Genomic DNA, 14,135 nt, shown 5'->3' on the forward strand with positions numbered 1-14,135 from the left:
CTGTAAGCCATCTTGAGCATATCAAAAGATTCACTCGCAGATTTTCTGAGTTTAATGCAAAATTTCACAGCAACTCTTTGCTCGTTCAAGTCGCTCATTCTAAAATCCATCAAACAAAAAAACACACTTCACAAACAACCGCGTAGCTAAGCGACCAATAATGATATTTGCAATCAAAAAACAGCATTGTATTGTAATCAGCTGATCTGTATGAACATAGCGACGCCAAGCGGATTTGACTGGAACCAACTGGACCTGAGCAATTCAAACATCTACGTATTTCTTGAACAGACCTCGTATATTACAATATAATTTATAAGTTATTTTTTAAAGAATAAATAAATGTAAAATAACTGTTGATTTAACTTTGAAGTATGAAATATTACGGTTCTATAGCCATTTTTAATATAAGTTAAATTACTAAACATTTGAAAAGTTTTTTCACTAATTTATTTAAAATACTCGTATAATTAAATAATTTTCTTTAATGGAAAAAATATCTATGAATTTTTAAGTATTAGTATTGAAAGAAAAAAAATCCCTGATTTTTCTCTATACCATCCAATACATATGTAAATATGTGCTCTAAGTAATTTTTAGTAGCATCTTCTGAATTGTGAATTATTATGTAGTCATTTTTTAATAATTTTTAATTTAATATATTTTATGTTGTAAAATATAATTTTTATTGTAATTCTTATCGTTATTTCATGTTTATATTTAAATAATTAATATACGCTTTAATCATATCTACTTTTCATCTTATAATTAATATTTTTATATTTACTATTTATCTTATAACAATCTGATTTGTAAAATGATTATTATGTTCAGATTAAAATAAAAGACTTATTTATTTGATACAGAATGGTTCAGGTATCACTGGATTATAAATTTTTTAACTGTTTGCAATAAAGTTAACAATAACCGATGAGTATTGCTGCTTGTCGTGTAAATGGGTGACCTTAGGAAACATTAGGAAACATACAGTAATGCATTCATTGTTCTACCCAACAATGTGCACTAATATCAGTTGGAAATGTCAATCTATTCATTGCAAGTATTATGCAAGATTATAAAGTTGCTCTAATCTTAAGAAGATTAGACATAATGTGTAAATCTTAGTGATGGTATTGCTTGCCATGCAGGTGGAAGCATTGTTCATGGTTGGGATTGGCAGAACATAATGAGGAGGTGATCTACTCTGCTTCAGTCATACTTGATGGGCCAGCAAGGACGTTAGTAATATTCTAATTTAAAGATTTTTATTATTTTAATCATTATATCTGACACTAGTAAACAGTGATGAGATGTCTTCAGCAATGAAGTGGCAGTTAACAATTAACTTAAGTAACTGCAGGTTTACAGAAAAACAGTAGGAATTTGGTGAATATCATCTTTTTATGGAAGTCATAAAAAGGTTTGTACAAGGTCAAATCATGTTGTATGAACTGATCACAGAGTTGGTTGAAGTAAACCAGCGATACAAAATCAAACTAGTTTGAATTTGAAGTCATCACACTAGGCCTCTGAGTAAACCGTGAGCTGCACTTACACTGCTTGATGCTATCTATATATTTGACATGACCCTATTGTATTTCTCATAGGGGCCCTTTAGAACAGGCTTATGTTCACAGTAGGAATATTAAGTGGACTTAAATCTAGTAGCTATTACATTAAACACACAAGAATGAACTATGATTAACCGAATACGTATACGATACTTATTTACAAACTGTTCCTACAACTCACTATACAGAGGCAACTCTGCAACATGTGTCCTAGAGTGTTGTAGCTATACTGTCATAACTAGTAGCGCTAGTGAGCCATGAGAGAATCTGAAATTTCCTAAACCCTTTATTATTTGGTCCTTTCTCGTAAGCCAAAATATTGTGGTGTTTCATAAAAACAGATCTGCGGTCTGGTTTGACAGAGTTGAATATCGCTATTTTTTTAGAAATAAGTGATTTTTTTTTTAAGCAAAGGTTTCAAATCTAAACAAAATATAAGCACATACAGGATTCAGAATTTTTAATCTACTGAAAATAGAAAAGTATACGTCAATGTTAATTTGGGGTTTAAACATGTTAAAAGACCAGATTTGTCTTAATGAATGTATATATATTATGAGTCTTAAAAAAAAAAACTATAACTGTATTTTCATCTTTGTTTATAACATACCTTGGTAGCATTCGATTTAACAGTTGTTCTGTTTTCTTTTTTTCCATATCAAGTTGTTCTGTACGTTCTCTTATAAGATCTTCAAGATTATTTGAATACTTCTCCAACATTTGAAACATTGTATCAACAAAATTTACCTTCCTGTAAATAATTTGATATTTTTTATAGATCTTCTTTCATCAAGAGAGGCAGCAAACACATACATGCATATAATTATATATCTATATATAAAAAAAAACTAAAGATAAAATTTAACGTGTAAATAATCTGGGTAAATAAAAAAAATATTTCAAAATTGACTGTGTATCAAAAAAAAATCATCGCATTTCAAAAGGCATTTTTTTTTAAATGAATGAACATAAAACCTTGTGGTGAATTATAGAATACATGTTTAAATATGAAATTTTACTTAGAATTTTACAAATGCTCAATGTGACCTCTTCTTGATGCACAGGATATATGTACACAGTATTTAAACTCACCCCATATTTGAGCAATCATTTCTGTTAATCCAACAAATTTTCAAATTCTTTACACTTGGACTTAATCTAATTAGACATTCACTTTTGTTGTTTCGTTATAATGTGTGAAATATTTTATTTTCCCACTTTCTCACTGATTAAAATCCTTTGTGTTTTAGATTGATTGTTTGTAAATTTTACTTTTATATTTTGTAGATCAGAAGAAATATTTTTTGAGAAAATTCTTTGTTGTTTATTTTTAAAAAAAATAAATATTAAAGTGGCAATGACTGTGAATGACGATAGCAATTAACAAGTGCCAACAACAAGGCGTGAAAAAATACCAGTGTTGTTTGATTTCAATTATCTACAAAAACTTTTTCAATAATCATGTTTTAGTTTCTGATATTTCTTCCTTATTCATTCCATTCAACTTCCAAGATACTAACTGATATATTTTATATGTTTTAGAACAGTCAAATTGAAAGAAGTTTACTTTCTTGTTAACGATGGGGAAATTATCTAAAGTCAGTGACTTAAGTCAATTTTTAAGAACTGTACAACAAGTATATTATAAAAGCATTGCTAATTTACACTTACCGGCCATGATTAAGAGTTTTAAAAAGATCATATACAGCATTCATATCAGGTCTCATATCAGCTTGTTCCGCCCAACATTGACGCATTATATTGATCGCTTCAGGTGGTGCTGCACCTTTACTAACTGAAGGCCTTATCAGTGGAGGTGGCTTTTTAACTTTTTCAATGATTTCTATAAAAATATTCATAAATTACATTTTAATATAGGCAACCTAAATATAAGCTATTGTTATATTATAGCTGTAAAATATAAACATGAACCTACCTGCAATGTCTATCATATTATTTCCAGTAAGTAAAGTTTAATATTTTTATGCGATTCTATAACAGAGATGCAATTTTAATTTCATTTTCTATTGAAAGAGATGGAGCAATTTAATAAGACTTAATTATTTTGTATAATTATTTATCAATATTTAATTTAACGGATGAGTTCAACAGTTAAAATCAATTCAGCCATTAAATAATGAAATAGATTTAATGAAATTATTTAGGAACAAAACAATTGAATAGTACCAACATTTTGTTTAAGCACTTAATTTCTGTATTGCTGAAAGAATGGAATGATCTAGCAATGACTGAAATAATTTCTAATAGTCTTCTTTTAGTATGATCTTCAGACTTGATGCTATATTTAAATAAAGTTTTCAATATTATCAAAATGATACTCTTTAAAATGGGGTAGATGATTGAGCAATGTTTATTCTTAGAAAAAATGCCTAATAACTACTAAACAAGTACATTATTGTGAAGAAGGAACTGTATCAGCAAAAAACCAAGAAGATATCTTCTAATTGTACTTCCTCTACTTCTACAATTTGGGAACAGTTCTCTAAAATTTGGGGAATTGTTTCTTTCAAAGAAACAATTTGAAAGAAATCTAGACTGTCTTAACTTTAAAAGTTTCTTTACCAGTTTTTAATCATACAAACAATCTGAATATTTGTGCATAAACATTTTTTTCCTACACTTTTGCCTCATCAAATAAATAATTTAAAATAGCATTTGATATTTGCTCTCTGTTCTATAGCACCAACATGACAAGTTTCTCATTGACTAGACAGCATGGAATCATCTGAATGGTGATTAAGTTAAACTAGATGATAGAAGACTGAAAAATAAGGTCAGCAATGAATTGCATAACTTTCCTTGTTATGCTGGTCAAGTTATGGAATTAATTTTTTCAATTTAATCATAAAGCTCTACTTGTATCTTTATGATAAACTATTCCTTTTTATTGAAAAACAATAACCAAAATTATGAATTCTTTTCCTTGTTCTATGCAAAAATATTTATTTCCAATTTTATGATACATAGTTAAATAAATAAATAAATACAAAAAAGTGATTATTTCTATACTTGTAGAGGACTTGAAAGTTGAAAAAATGTATTTTTTAAATAATTTGGAAACTCCGCCATCAGTGGATAGATATTAAATTACGAGTATTTTAGTGACTATTGTTTAACAAAATATGTTTTTAGCGTTAAACATTTTAAAATGCGAATATTTTTTTTCATTTTTGGGGCTCTCCCATACTCAAAGGGAAACATTCAGGTAAAACTACTTTTTAAGAAAATAATCATTAAGTGGTGATAAAAAATATAAAAAAAAATTTTTAAATTGTTTATAAAATATAAAGATATAGCCATTGTTCTAAATAACAAACTTGTAATTTTTCTAGGAAGGAGGTAAAAGGTTTTGGATAATTAAAAAAAAAAAATTTCTAAAGATAAGGGTTACCAAAATATTAAGGTTTTTATATTTCAAATGTGATGGGTATCTAGTGTTGATTTAAGATACATTTTAAAACAATTTTTTTATAGTTAAAAGTATGTTTTTTTGTTATTACATACCATTGGAGTGGGATGGGTAAAATGCTTTATAATAGTTTGAAGGCCTACTGATGTAGAAAATATAGATTCAAAAAACTCTCATTTACTCCTTTTCTAAAGCGAGATAAAGCTAAAAAAGAAAAAAATATTTAAATTCATTTTTTGGGGATTAAATAAAAGTTTGTTGTAATTTATGATCTTGATAAAAAACCTTCAACTTCTGTATGAAAAATGTTTTCTGAAGTGCCCCAGTAAAGATAAAAAACTGAAATTTTATTCTGAACAAAACACCCCTATCTCTTCTTCTAATATTTTTATTTTTTGGTTGATGATTTACACAGAAGCTCTGAAGCTTGCATGTGGAATATAGAAATTTGTGCACATGAAAAATGCCTTGCTTAATTAGGATTCAAAACCTAGAACCTCTGGTTGAAAGACCAAGATGCTACCACTCCGCCAAGGAGATGGGCAAAATTTTTATAAAAATTAATTACCTTCTTTTGAAGTTGGTACATCTACTAAATTTGAAAAAAATTGATCAACTGAGTCCAAAGACTAAATACAGGCCAACAAACATACGTACGTACATACACTCAAACATCTGTCTGACAAAAATAGATATTTTGGACTTAGAAAAATTGAAATAAAGTTTTTTGCAAATTATTTACAATTTATTTAAATCTAATTTTTTTGTTAAACATCTTTTTTTTATGTCTCCTTAGTAAAACTTAAAACACAAAATTTAAAAAAAAAAACAATTTTTTAGATTTTTTTTGACAATATATATACTTTCTTGTTATGGCTGCAGTGCTATAGCAGTACATATCACTTAGCCTCCGGTAACTACCGTTTAGATAATACTTCAGAGGATGAATGAGGATGATATGTATGAGTGTAAATGAAGTGTAGTCTTGTACAGTTTCAGTTAGACCATTCCTGAGGTGTGTGGCTAATTGAAACCCAACCTCCAAAGAACACTGGTATCCACAATCTAGTATTCAAATCCAAATTGACTTTACTAGGACTTGAACGCTGGAACTCTCGACTTCCAAATCAGCTGATTTGGGAAGACACGTTCACCACTAGACCAACCAGGATACTAAACATTGTGTCTTTTTCTGTTCTCTCAGCAAAAAACATCTTAAAAAAATAAAAGTTTAAAATCACTAAATGCAAAATAAAATTATGTAAATTTTGATAAAATTAATTAATTTAAAATCAAGTGGATAATTTGCTTTTTATATGGCTTCAAACTTGAGAACATATAATTTCTACACTGACAGTAACTACTAACATTTTTTTAAAATTAAGGTTATCAACTTGCTTTCAAAACTACAAAAATTAAATAAGATCATAAAACATATTAATTAATAAAAAACAACCAAGAAGTACAAAAGTTTATAGCAATTCATTAAATGCTATATAGGAAAGAGTGGATGTACATTCACAACACATAAATAATATACAAATTTTAATATACTTCAACATTATCAAATTTACAAACATAATAAATTGATATAAACAAGATATTAAATGAGCAAACTTGTATAAATCAAATATATCACTTTACATAGTACTTGCTAACCTTTTTAAAGCGCAATGCTACTAGTAAATTTACTGAAGAATGAGCAGCACAATAAGTTCTGAAAAATCCTTTAGAATAATAATTTCCATGCATTTTGAAAATGAAAATGTTAATAACTATTTTCTTTATTTAAGTTGTTTTTCTATTTTAAAAAGACTTGAAAACTGAATATTTAGTACTGCATGTACAGTAATAATTTTTAACAATAACAACTTACCTTCAGGTGAAAGTGCCAGCATACAAAATGGTTCACCACGTACTACAACTTCTTGCATTATAATCCCAAAACTATAAACATCGCCTGGTTGTGTACCTTGCAGTCTAAGAGATTCACTTCTTAAAAGTTCTGGTGCTGTCCATAGAAGATCTAAAAGGAAATAATTAAACATCATATTTTTTATTTAAGGATTTTCAGTATTCATAATAAAAATTCAATTATTTATAGCAAAATGATTAATATTAATTAAGAAATTACGTAAATGAGCATGATTCACATGAGTAAAGAAATATGAAAGAGTTGGTCAAGTCATTAATTAAAATAATATTATTAATAAGTATGGTATTAATCTGAAAGAAAAAGAATGAAGTATGCTGTTCAGATTTGTTGTCAGAATATGAATAATCTTCGATAGAAAGATAACATCAATCTCTTTTGGAGTCATCAGTCAGCCAACTGACCGATTTGATCCTACTGTCCATTCTGATTGTGTTCTATTTTTTCAACCTCAGCATAATTAGTACATCATACATCTTCAATCATCTGTCTTATACATTGTAGTTTTTGTCTTTCTTTACAGTTTTTCTTTTCTACAAATCCTTCTAGTACCAAATTATATGGATTTTTAATACACAGCCTAATTTATCTTTATAAGAGTCCGCCAATTTCTTTCTTCTTAACAAATTTTGTTTTAAGACTTCTTCATCTTAAATTTTATTGACTCAATTAATTTTCTACATTACTTTTCAAAGGCCTCTATTCTTTTTTTGTTTGTTTTTCCTATTTCCATGTTTCACTAACATAAGATGCTAAACTTCAGAAAAAAAATTTAGATTAATTCATTTCTAATTCTTAGATCTATATTGGGTACTAACATACTTCACTTTTGTATGAAATCTCCCTTTGCTCATGCAAGTTTGATTTTTATAATTGCATTACTTTAATATTTTATTTCTTTATAATTCTACTTCATAAATAACTAAATTCTCCTACTTTTGATGTATTGTGTTTACCTGTCCTAGTATTTAATTCCTTATTATTCTCCTTTCTATGACATAACATAACCTTTGCTTTATTTTTATTAAATTTTAGATAAAAAGTTCTTTCCTAGTAATGAAACCATGGTTTTCAGTATTTCTTCTGACACATCTTTGATTTCTGCCAAAAACATGGTGTTATATTAATGAGTCGTAACATCTTTTCTTTTTTCTCTTTGGATAGTTTCTCTGTTCTCAAGTTTTTCATCAGTTCGTGTATTGTTTCTTCTCTATACAAACTGAAAAATTTATAATTTAAAAAAATTTGTGATAAAAATTCAGTTGAATATAAGCATAGGAAAACAAATTTGAATATAGAGACTATTTAAATCAACTTGTCAATACAAGTTGATTTAAACAAGATGATTTCATCAATATCTTATGAAAATGTAGCTGCAAAATCATCTAGTTATTTTGGAATGCTTGATAGAGAGTGAGAGAAAAAAAGAAAGAAAGAGAGAGAGCGAGTGAGAGAGAGATTGATGGAGAAGAGAGATTGAGGGAGAAGAGAGAGAGAATGTGTGTGTACAAAAAATTACTAAACTTAAACCAAATTTATTTATAAAAAACTACCTCCATTAAGCCAATATGTAAGAAATGAATTATGACAACCTTGAAATACTGAGTTACTATTATATGAATAATTATACGATATATTCATAAATTTCATTAAAGATGAATCATACTTTCTAATGGCTCATCAAATTTATTTTAACAATCAAAGTTATTCATTAGTTTTACTCTGTAGTAACAGAGATATCTGACAAAAGGAAATGTGGTTTAAAGATCTGATCAAATAATTGAGTGACACATGATTTCTATAAATAATGTGTTATAAAACACAAGTTCAAACAATTTTGATTTATAAATTTGAATAATTAATAATTCTTTTTTCTTTTAAGAACTAAACTACATCAGTTTTCAATCCTGGTTTATTTTTTTAACATCAGTCACCTGCTTGATTTGATGCCTTCTGTATCTTCTACTCTCTGATTGTCTTTTAATTCTACCACCTTACATCTTTAGCTATTTGCTATATGTATTCTTTGTAATCCCCTGCAGTTCTTAACTTTTACACTTCTTTCAATTAATAAATTAATGAACACTGAATTCCTTAACATCACTAACTCTTTACAAGATTAGTAGGCCTTCTGATCTAGCTCTTCTAAGCATAGCATCTTCTAAGTAAGCATTTGTCACAGGCTTCTTTTTTCCCCACTTCATCATAAAATCTTTTCATTTTGGACTTTGCCAACCAACTTAATTTTCAATATACTTCTATAGTAGTACATATACAACACTTTGTTCTTTTCCTTTCTGGCTTTCCTACTGACCATGTTTTACTATCATACAAAGCTGCATTCATTATAAATATTATTGAGAATTTTTTTCTACCAACTAAACCTATGTTTCATACCAGTAAATTTCTTTGCTAGATAAAAGTAATCTAGCTTTGTATATTTTGCTTAACAATTTTTATTTACTTCACCCTTATTTGTAGTTTTACTACTTAACTAAAAAAAATTCTGTAACTACTAAATTATTATATTTTATATTCAAAATTCTGATTATCTTCATTTTGTTGCGTTCTATTATCTTTATTTTATTCATCTTAGTAAGTAGTAGATATGTTTAATAAAAGAAGAATAATAAATTTAAAAAACACTTCAAATTTCAAAAACGGTATGGATTCATCGACGAGGAAAATCTAATTTGAAAATAAATAGTGTAAACAAAGGTAATAAAATGTGCCAAAGAAGATAATAATCTATTATAAATTACGATAGGTTTTCATCTACACATATTCTTTCAAAGCGAATTTTTTTCCCAGCATTGAATCCAAACCATTTACCACTTTTTCTCAATTCGCTCTTTTGTTTAGGGAAAATAATTAAAACATCAGCGAATTTTAACCCTTTGGGAGCCAAGTAGGATAAACTGCTGCTAGAGGTACAGTTTACAATTAATGCAGATGACTAAACGTTAATCCCAGTTGAGTTATGTCTGTTTATTAATCCTTATTTACCGCTTACTAGATCCATGAAAGTCATGTATGCAGATAGATATTGCTCTTACTGCACAATATTCTGGGAGTTTGTGATAGTGATTGGGAAGGATCTGAGATCACTTTGTATTTCGATAAGTGAGATCTGAAACCTAACCCAACTGTGACATAACCCCTGAAGTATCTTGATGTGATACTTGATAGAACCCTAACTTAAAGCAACATGTTATAAATACCGCTGCAAAATACTTGAGGTAACATAATTTGTAAGCTGGCAGCAAATTTATAATTAAATGCAAGCATACTTTCAACATCAGTATTAGCAGTATTCTGTGATTAAGTACTGTGCACCTGTACGGTTGAATAGCTGCCATACTGGTTCCCTGGATATTGAGTTAAATAAAATCATGAGAACAATTTCTGATACAATCTCCTCTACCCTGAATACACAGCCCCTATTACTAGCTAATATACTTCCATCACATCTGAGAGGCCAGAGTGCCCTTGCACTATACTGGAAAAAGATTACCGATGGCAGTCCATGAGCAAGTGCTGTGCTTTAGTCTACCAAGACAGTTGTGGTGCAGACTTAATCGTGTAAGAACTGAATATGATAAATGTACTTTATGAACAGGTGGGGCATGTCACCTACACTGGTTCTGAGTGTGATGAGCCATTCCAAACTGCTGAAGATCTTCCCACTGTGAGCTTATACAAGGGAGATCCACAAGATGTATATTATGCTACCCCACCTGGAGTTGAATGGCTGAAAAATTGAATTTTAATTTGTAGCTATAATGAAACTTTTAATTATGCCTATGTAAATATTATATATAATTTGCTATTATAATTGTTTGAATATTTAGTTTTAATATTTTTGACACAGCTGATCTATGTAACACATGATAAATAAATAATCCTTATTTCCTCTTGATTTTTACAAAAAAATTATAAATAAAACATATTTAACATCTACATAAAACATTTTTTTCATACATGTAAGATGCAGAAACAAAATGAAGAAAAAAGAGGTAATTAAAGTTTGATAACATATAAATGTATGGATAAAACAACTTTTTCTATGGGTGTGAACATGTTGGTACACCTCTTTTTACTGCTTTGTATCTACTGTACTATTCTTTTGACAATTTTAAATAACTATTTCCCAATATACAGGTTATACTCTTTTCAAATATATATGAGTTAACAAAGAAAAACAAATCAAACAAAATTTTTTAATTTTAATTAGATTCTATTAATGAAGTAAATTTATCATATAAATTTTTAGAGGAAAATTATTTTTTTAACATCATATCATTCTTTTTTGTATTGATGTATACTGTATTGCACCAACTGCAATAAGAAATTAATATTTTGTAGTATTAAATATAATAATAATATTAAATTGACATCTAAATGTAATCTGTAATTTTAAATATTCAAACTAAATACCTCTTGCTGTTTTTTGTGATGGTGCAATATTTTGACTAGCGTAAAATGAAGGAAGACAATAATCAGTCAATTTTAATACCCAGCGAGCATCAATTACACAATTTCTTGATGTTAAATTGCCATGGACACGATGAGGTACTGAATGTAGATATCTCAATCCCTGCAATAGAGATATTTAATATACTTTTTACATAAATGAATATCACTAATGGATGAGTTTATAATTAATATTAAATAAATGATAAATATTTAATACAGAACACTGTTTCAAAAATCTGTCAGGAGTTTCACCCATAAAACTAGTATGATCCAAGTTTTATTTGTAAGTCATTCGTTATTAATGGCAACAGTTACATCTAAGACTGCAATCTAAAGACAAAAATTCGCAGCAGGAGAGCCAATACTTTCTAAGGACAAAGAAGCTGAGGCAGGTCAGGAGAGTAGCATCATTTTATTTATCACAAAATTGTATAGTAATGAGTCAGTCCCTTTGGGGTCACATTGCTGGCAAGTTCTACTGTAAAATTTTGAAGTATACGAGAGAGCAAAGAGTATACATTTGGTGCAAATGGCCTGAAATTTTGGCATAAGGGCGATTGGATCTTCTATCACAAAAATGTTTCTGACTGCACAGCTTAAAAAACATGTGAATTTTTTGACTGCAATTTTATTCCAATGTTACGATTTATCCAGAGCATATAGATCATATAAAAGTGTATATAATCTTTTTTAAAAAATTGTTAAACTAGCTTAGATTATGAAGTTACATAGCTGATATAGAAAGCTAACTAACTATAGAATAAGGTAGAGCAATTCATTTGAAAGCAATCCACCTTCCATAAATTTCATAGGCTCCTGTACATCATGAAAACAATAAATACAAAATATTAAAATTGCTGGTCTTTATATTTTACTTATAGAAAAAGTATAAATTACCTCTTTATCTTTGACAACAGATGTTTGAAGTGAACTCCCTGAGTATCTATAGATGTTTGGCATCAATCAGACATACTCAGATGCATATGATATAGTTTAGAAAGATTTAAAGCCTGAACATCATTTGTGATACTACTTTTCAGTTCATCAAAATTTTTGTTGTAAATTGACACTTAAAATAATTTCAGAGGTAAAAGTCACATGTAATAAGGAAATATTTATGTGTCTCAAGAAAACAGTATTTTAGCGAATAAAAGAATACAACTACTTTTGCCACTTATGGAAGACTGATTAACTAATTACAGTCTGTTACACAGGTATAGCCATGACTTTGTTTATTGATGCTCACACATTAGAAGATAAAATAAACTAATTGAACCAAGATTCTTTTGTGAGTCTGGTATATAAAAAATAATGATATTGAACTAACAAATACTCAGACATTAAAAAAAATAAAAATAAAATTGGCATGATAAACACTTACTCTAACCAAATCTGTTAAAAGAGAAAGACGAAAACTCCAATCAAGTTTTATTTCATCTTGTATAAGTACATCTTCCAAAGAACCACGACTGCACCATTCCCAAACTAAAGCAGGCCTTGTTGGTTCCATTAAGCAACCAATAAGAGGATTCAGATTTTCATGTCTTAATCCATGTAACTGTTTATAACAAAAAATTAAAACACTATGAGCACAAACATTTAAAATCACTGGATAAGGAAAAAGTAAATATTTTTTAGGGGAGAGAAATTATTATTCAAAATAAGTTAATGTTTTACTCAAAGCGCAAACTGTAATAAAATATAGCTAAAGTGTTATCAAATATACTGATAGATAATTTTGAAAGATTAAAATTGTACTGAAAATGAAAAAAATTGTTTTTCCACTCCAGACTCAGTATAATGAAACTTATTTTTTAAAGCCAACACCAAATTTTATATTATGTCTGCACAAAATACAGATAACAAAAATTTGATTGAATTTGTGCAATTATAAAAATATATATATTTTATTTTATTTTTTTAAATTGAGCAACTTAAAAGTTATTTTACTCTTTTCAGTTTCTCAAAGCTGAAATATGGGCAGGCCTATAAAACAGACAGCTCATAAAAAAATAATATTCTCTTGAAGCAAAACAGGATCGATCATTTTTGCCCATTACTTTTTTCAATTGGTTACTACAGTTAAGTGATGGAACTAACCACTGCTAACAATTCATCTATCAATTAAAAAAGGAAATTGTCATAATCAAAGCCTCTAATCAAAAGTTTTGCCAGGATAACATAAAAACATAATACCTGTCATAGTTTTTCACCCATTATTTTTTTAAATGATCCAGCATTGTTTAAAAAATATTTCACCCAAATTGGTACATTGGTGAAAAGTTAGTACAAGAGTAAGTGTGCATATGGCTACACTTGGTATTTTTTGCCCATTACTTTTTCAAATAGCCTAGTACAATTAAGCAATGGAACATAACCATTGTTAGCAACTAACATAGAAATTAAAAAAAAAAAATCATTAAAATTTAAGCTTCTGATCAAAAGTTATGCCCAGATAAAATATATATATATATTCGGCTAAAGTTGATTACTTCCTCTTTTTGAAGTAAGATCTTCAAAAACAAACCCTTTATTCAAAATGATAGGAATTTTATGTACTACACATTGTGTGTATAATATTGATGCAATTGAGGAATCTCAGGAATCCATCAAAACTACCAAACGATGTAATTCCAACAGAATCAACAATTGTGATGATCTTTTACACGTAATAAAGTTAGCGAAGGGGGTTGTAAGTAATGTGCACCTGTCAGTGACAGTCTCG

The 14,135-nt window shown here is 28.3% G+C and overlaps 1 protein-coding gene across 1 annotated transcript in view; it reads right to left on the bottom strand.

The window, feature by feature from the left end:
• LOC142332979 (retinal guanylyl cyclase 1) overlaps positions 1-14,135 on the bottom strand; it is a 424,869-nt gene that overhangs the window by 10,255 nt on the left and 400,479 nt on the right. Inside the window, exons 13-17 of the mRNA XM_075379736.1 lie at positions 12,792-12,968; positions 11,372-11,531; positions 6,878-7,027; positions 3,243-3,414; positions 2,182-2,322 (exon numbers count right to left, since the gene is read on the bottom strand). Of these exons, the coding sequence (XP_075235851.1) occupies positions 2,182-2,322; positions 3,243-3,414; positions 6,878-7,027; positions 11,372-11,531; positions 12,792-12,968 (800 nt within the window). The remainder of the gene's footprint in view (positions 1-2,181; positions 2,323-3,242; positions 3,415-6,877; positions 7,028-11,371; positions 11,532-12,791; positions 12,969-14,135) is intronic.

Source organism: Lycorma delicatula, chromosome 12 (genome assembly GCF_047948215.1).
Source record: "Lycorma delicatula isolate Av1 chromosome 12, ASM4794821v1, whole genome shotgun sequence".
Classification (NCBI taxonomy): domain Eukaryota; kingdom Metazoa; phylum Arthropoda; class Insecta; order Hemiptera; family Fulgoridae; genus Lycorma; species Lycorma delicatula.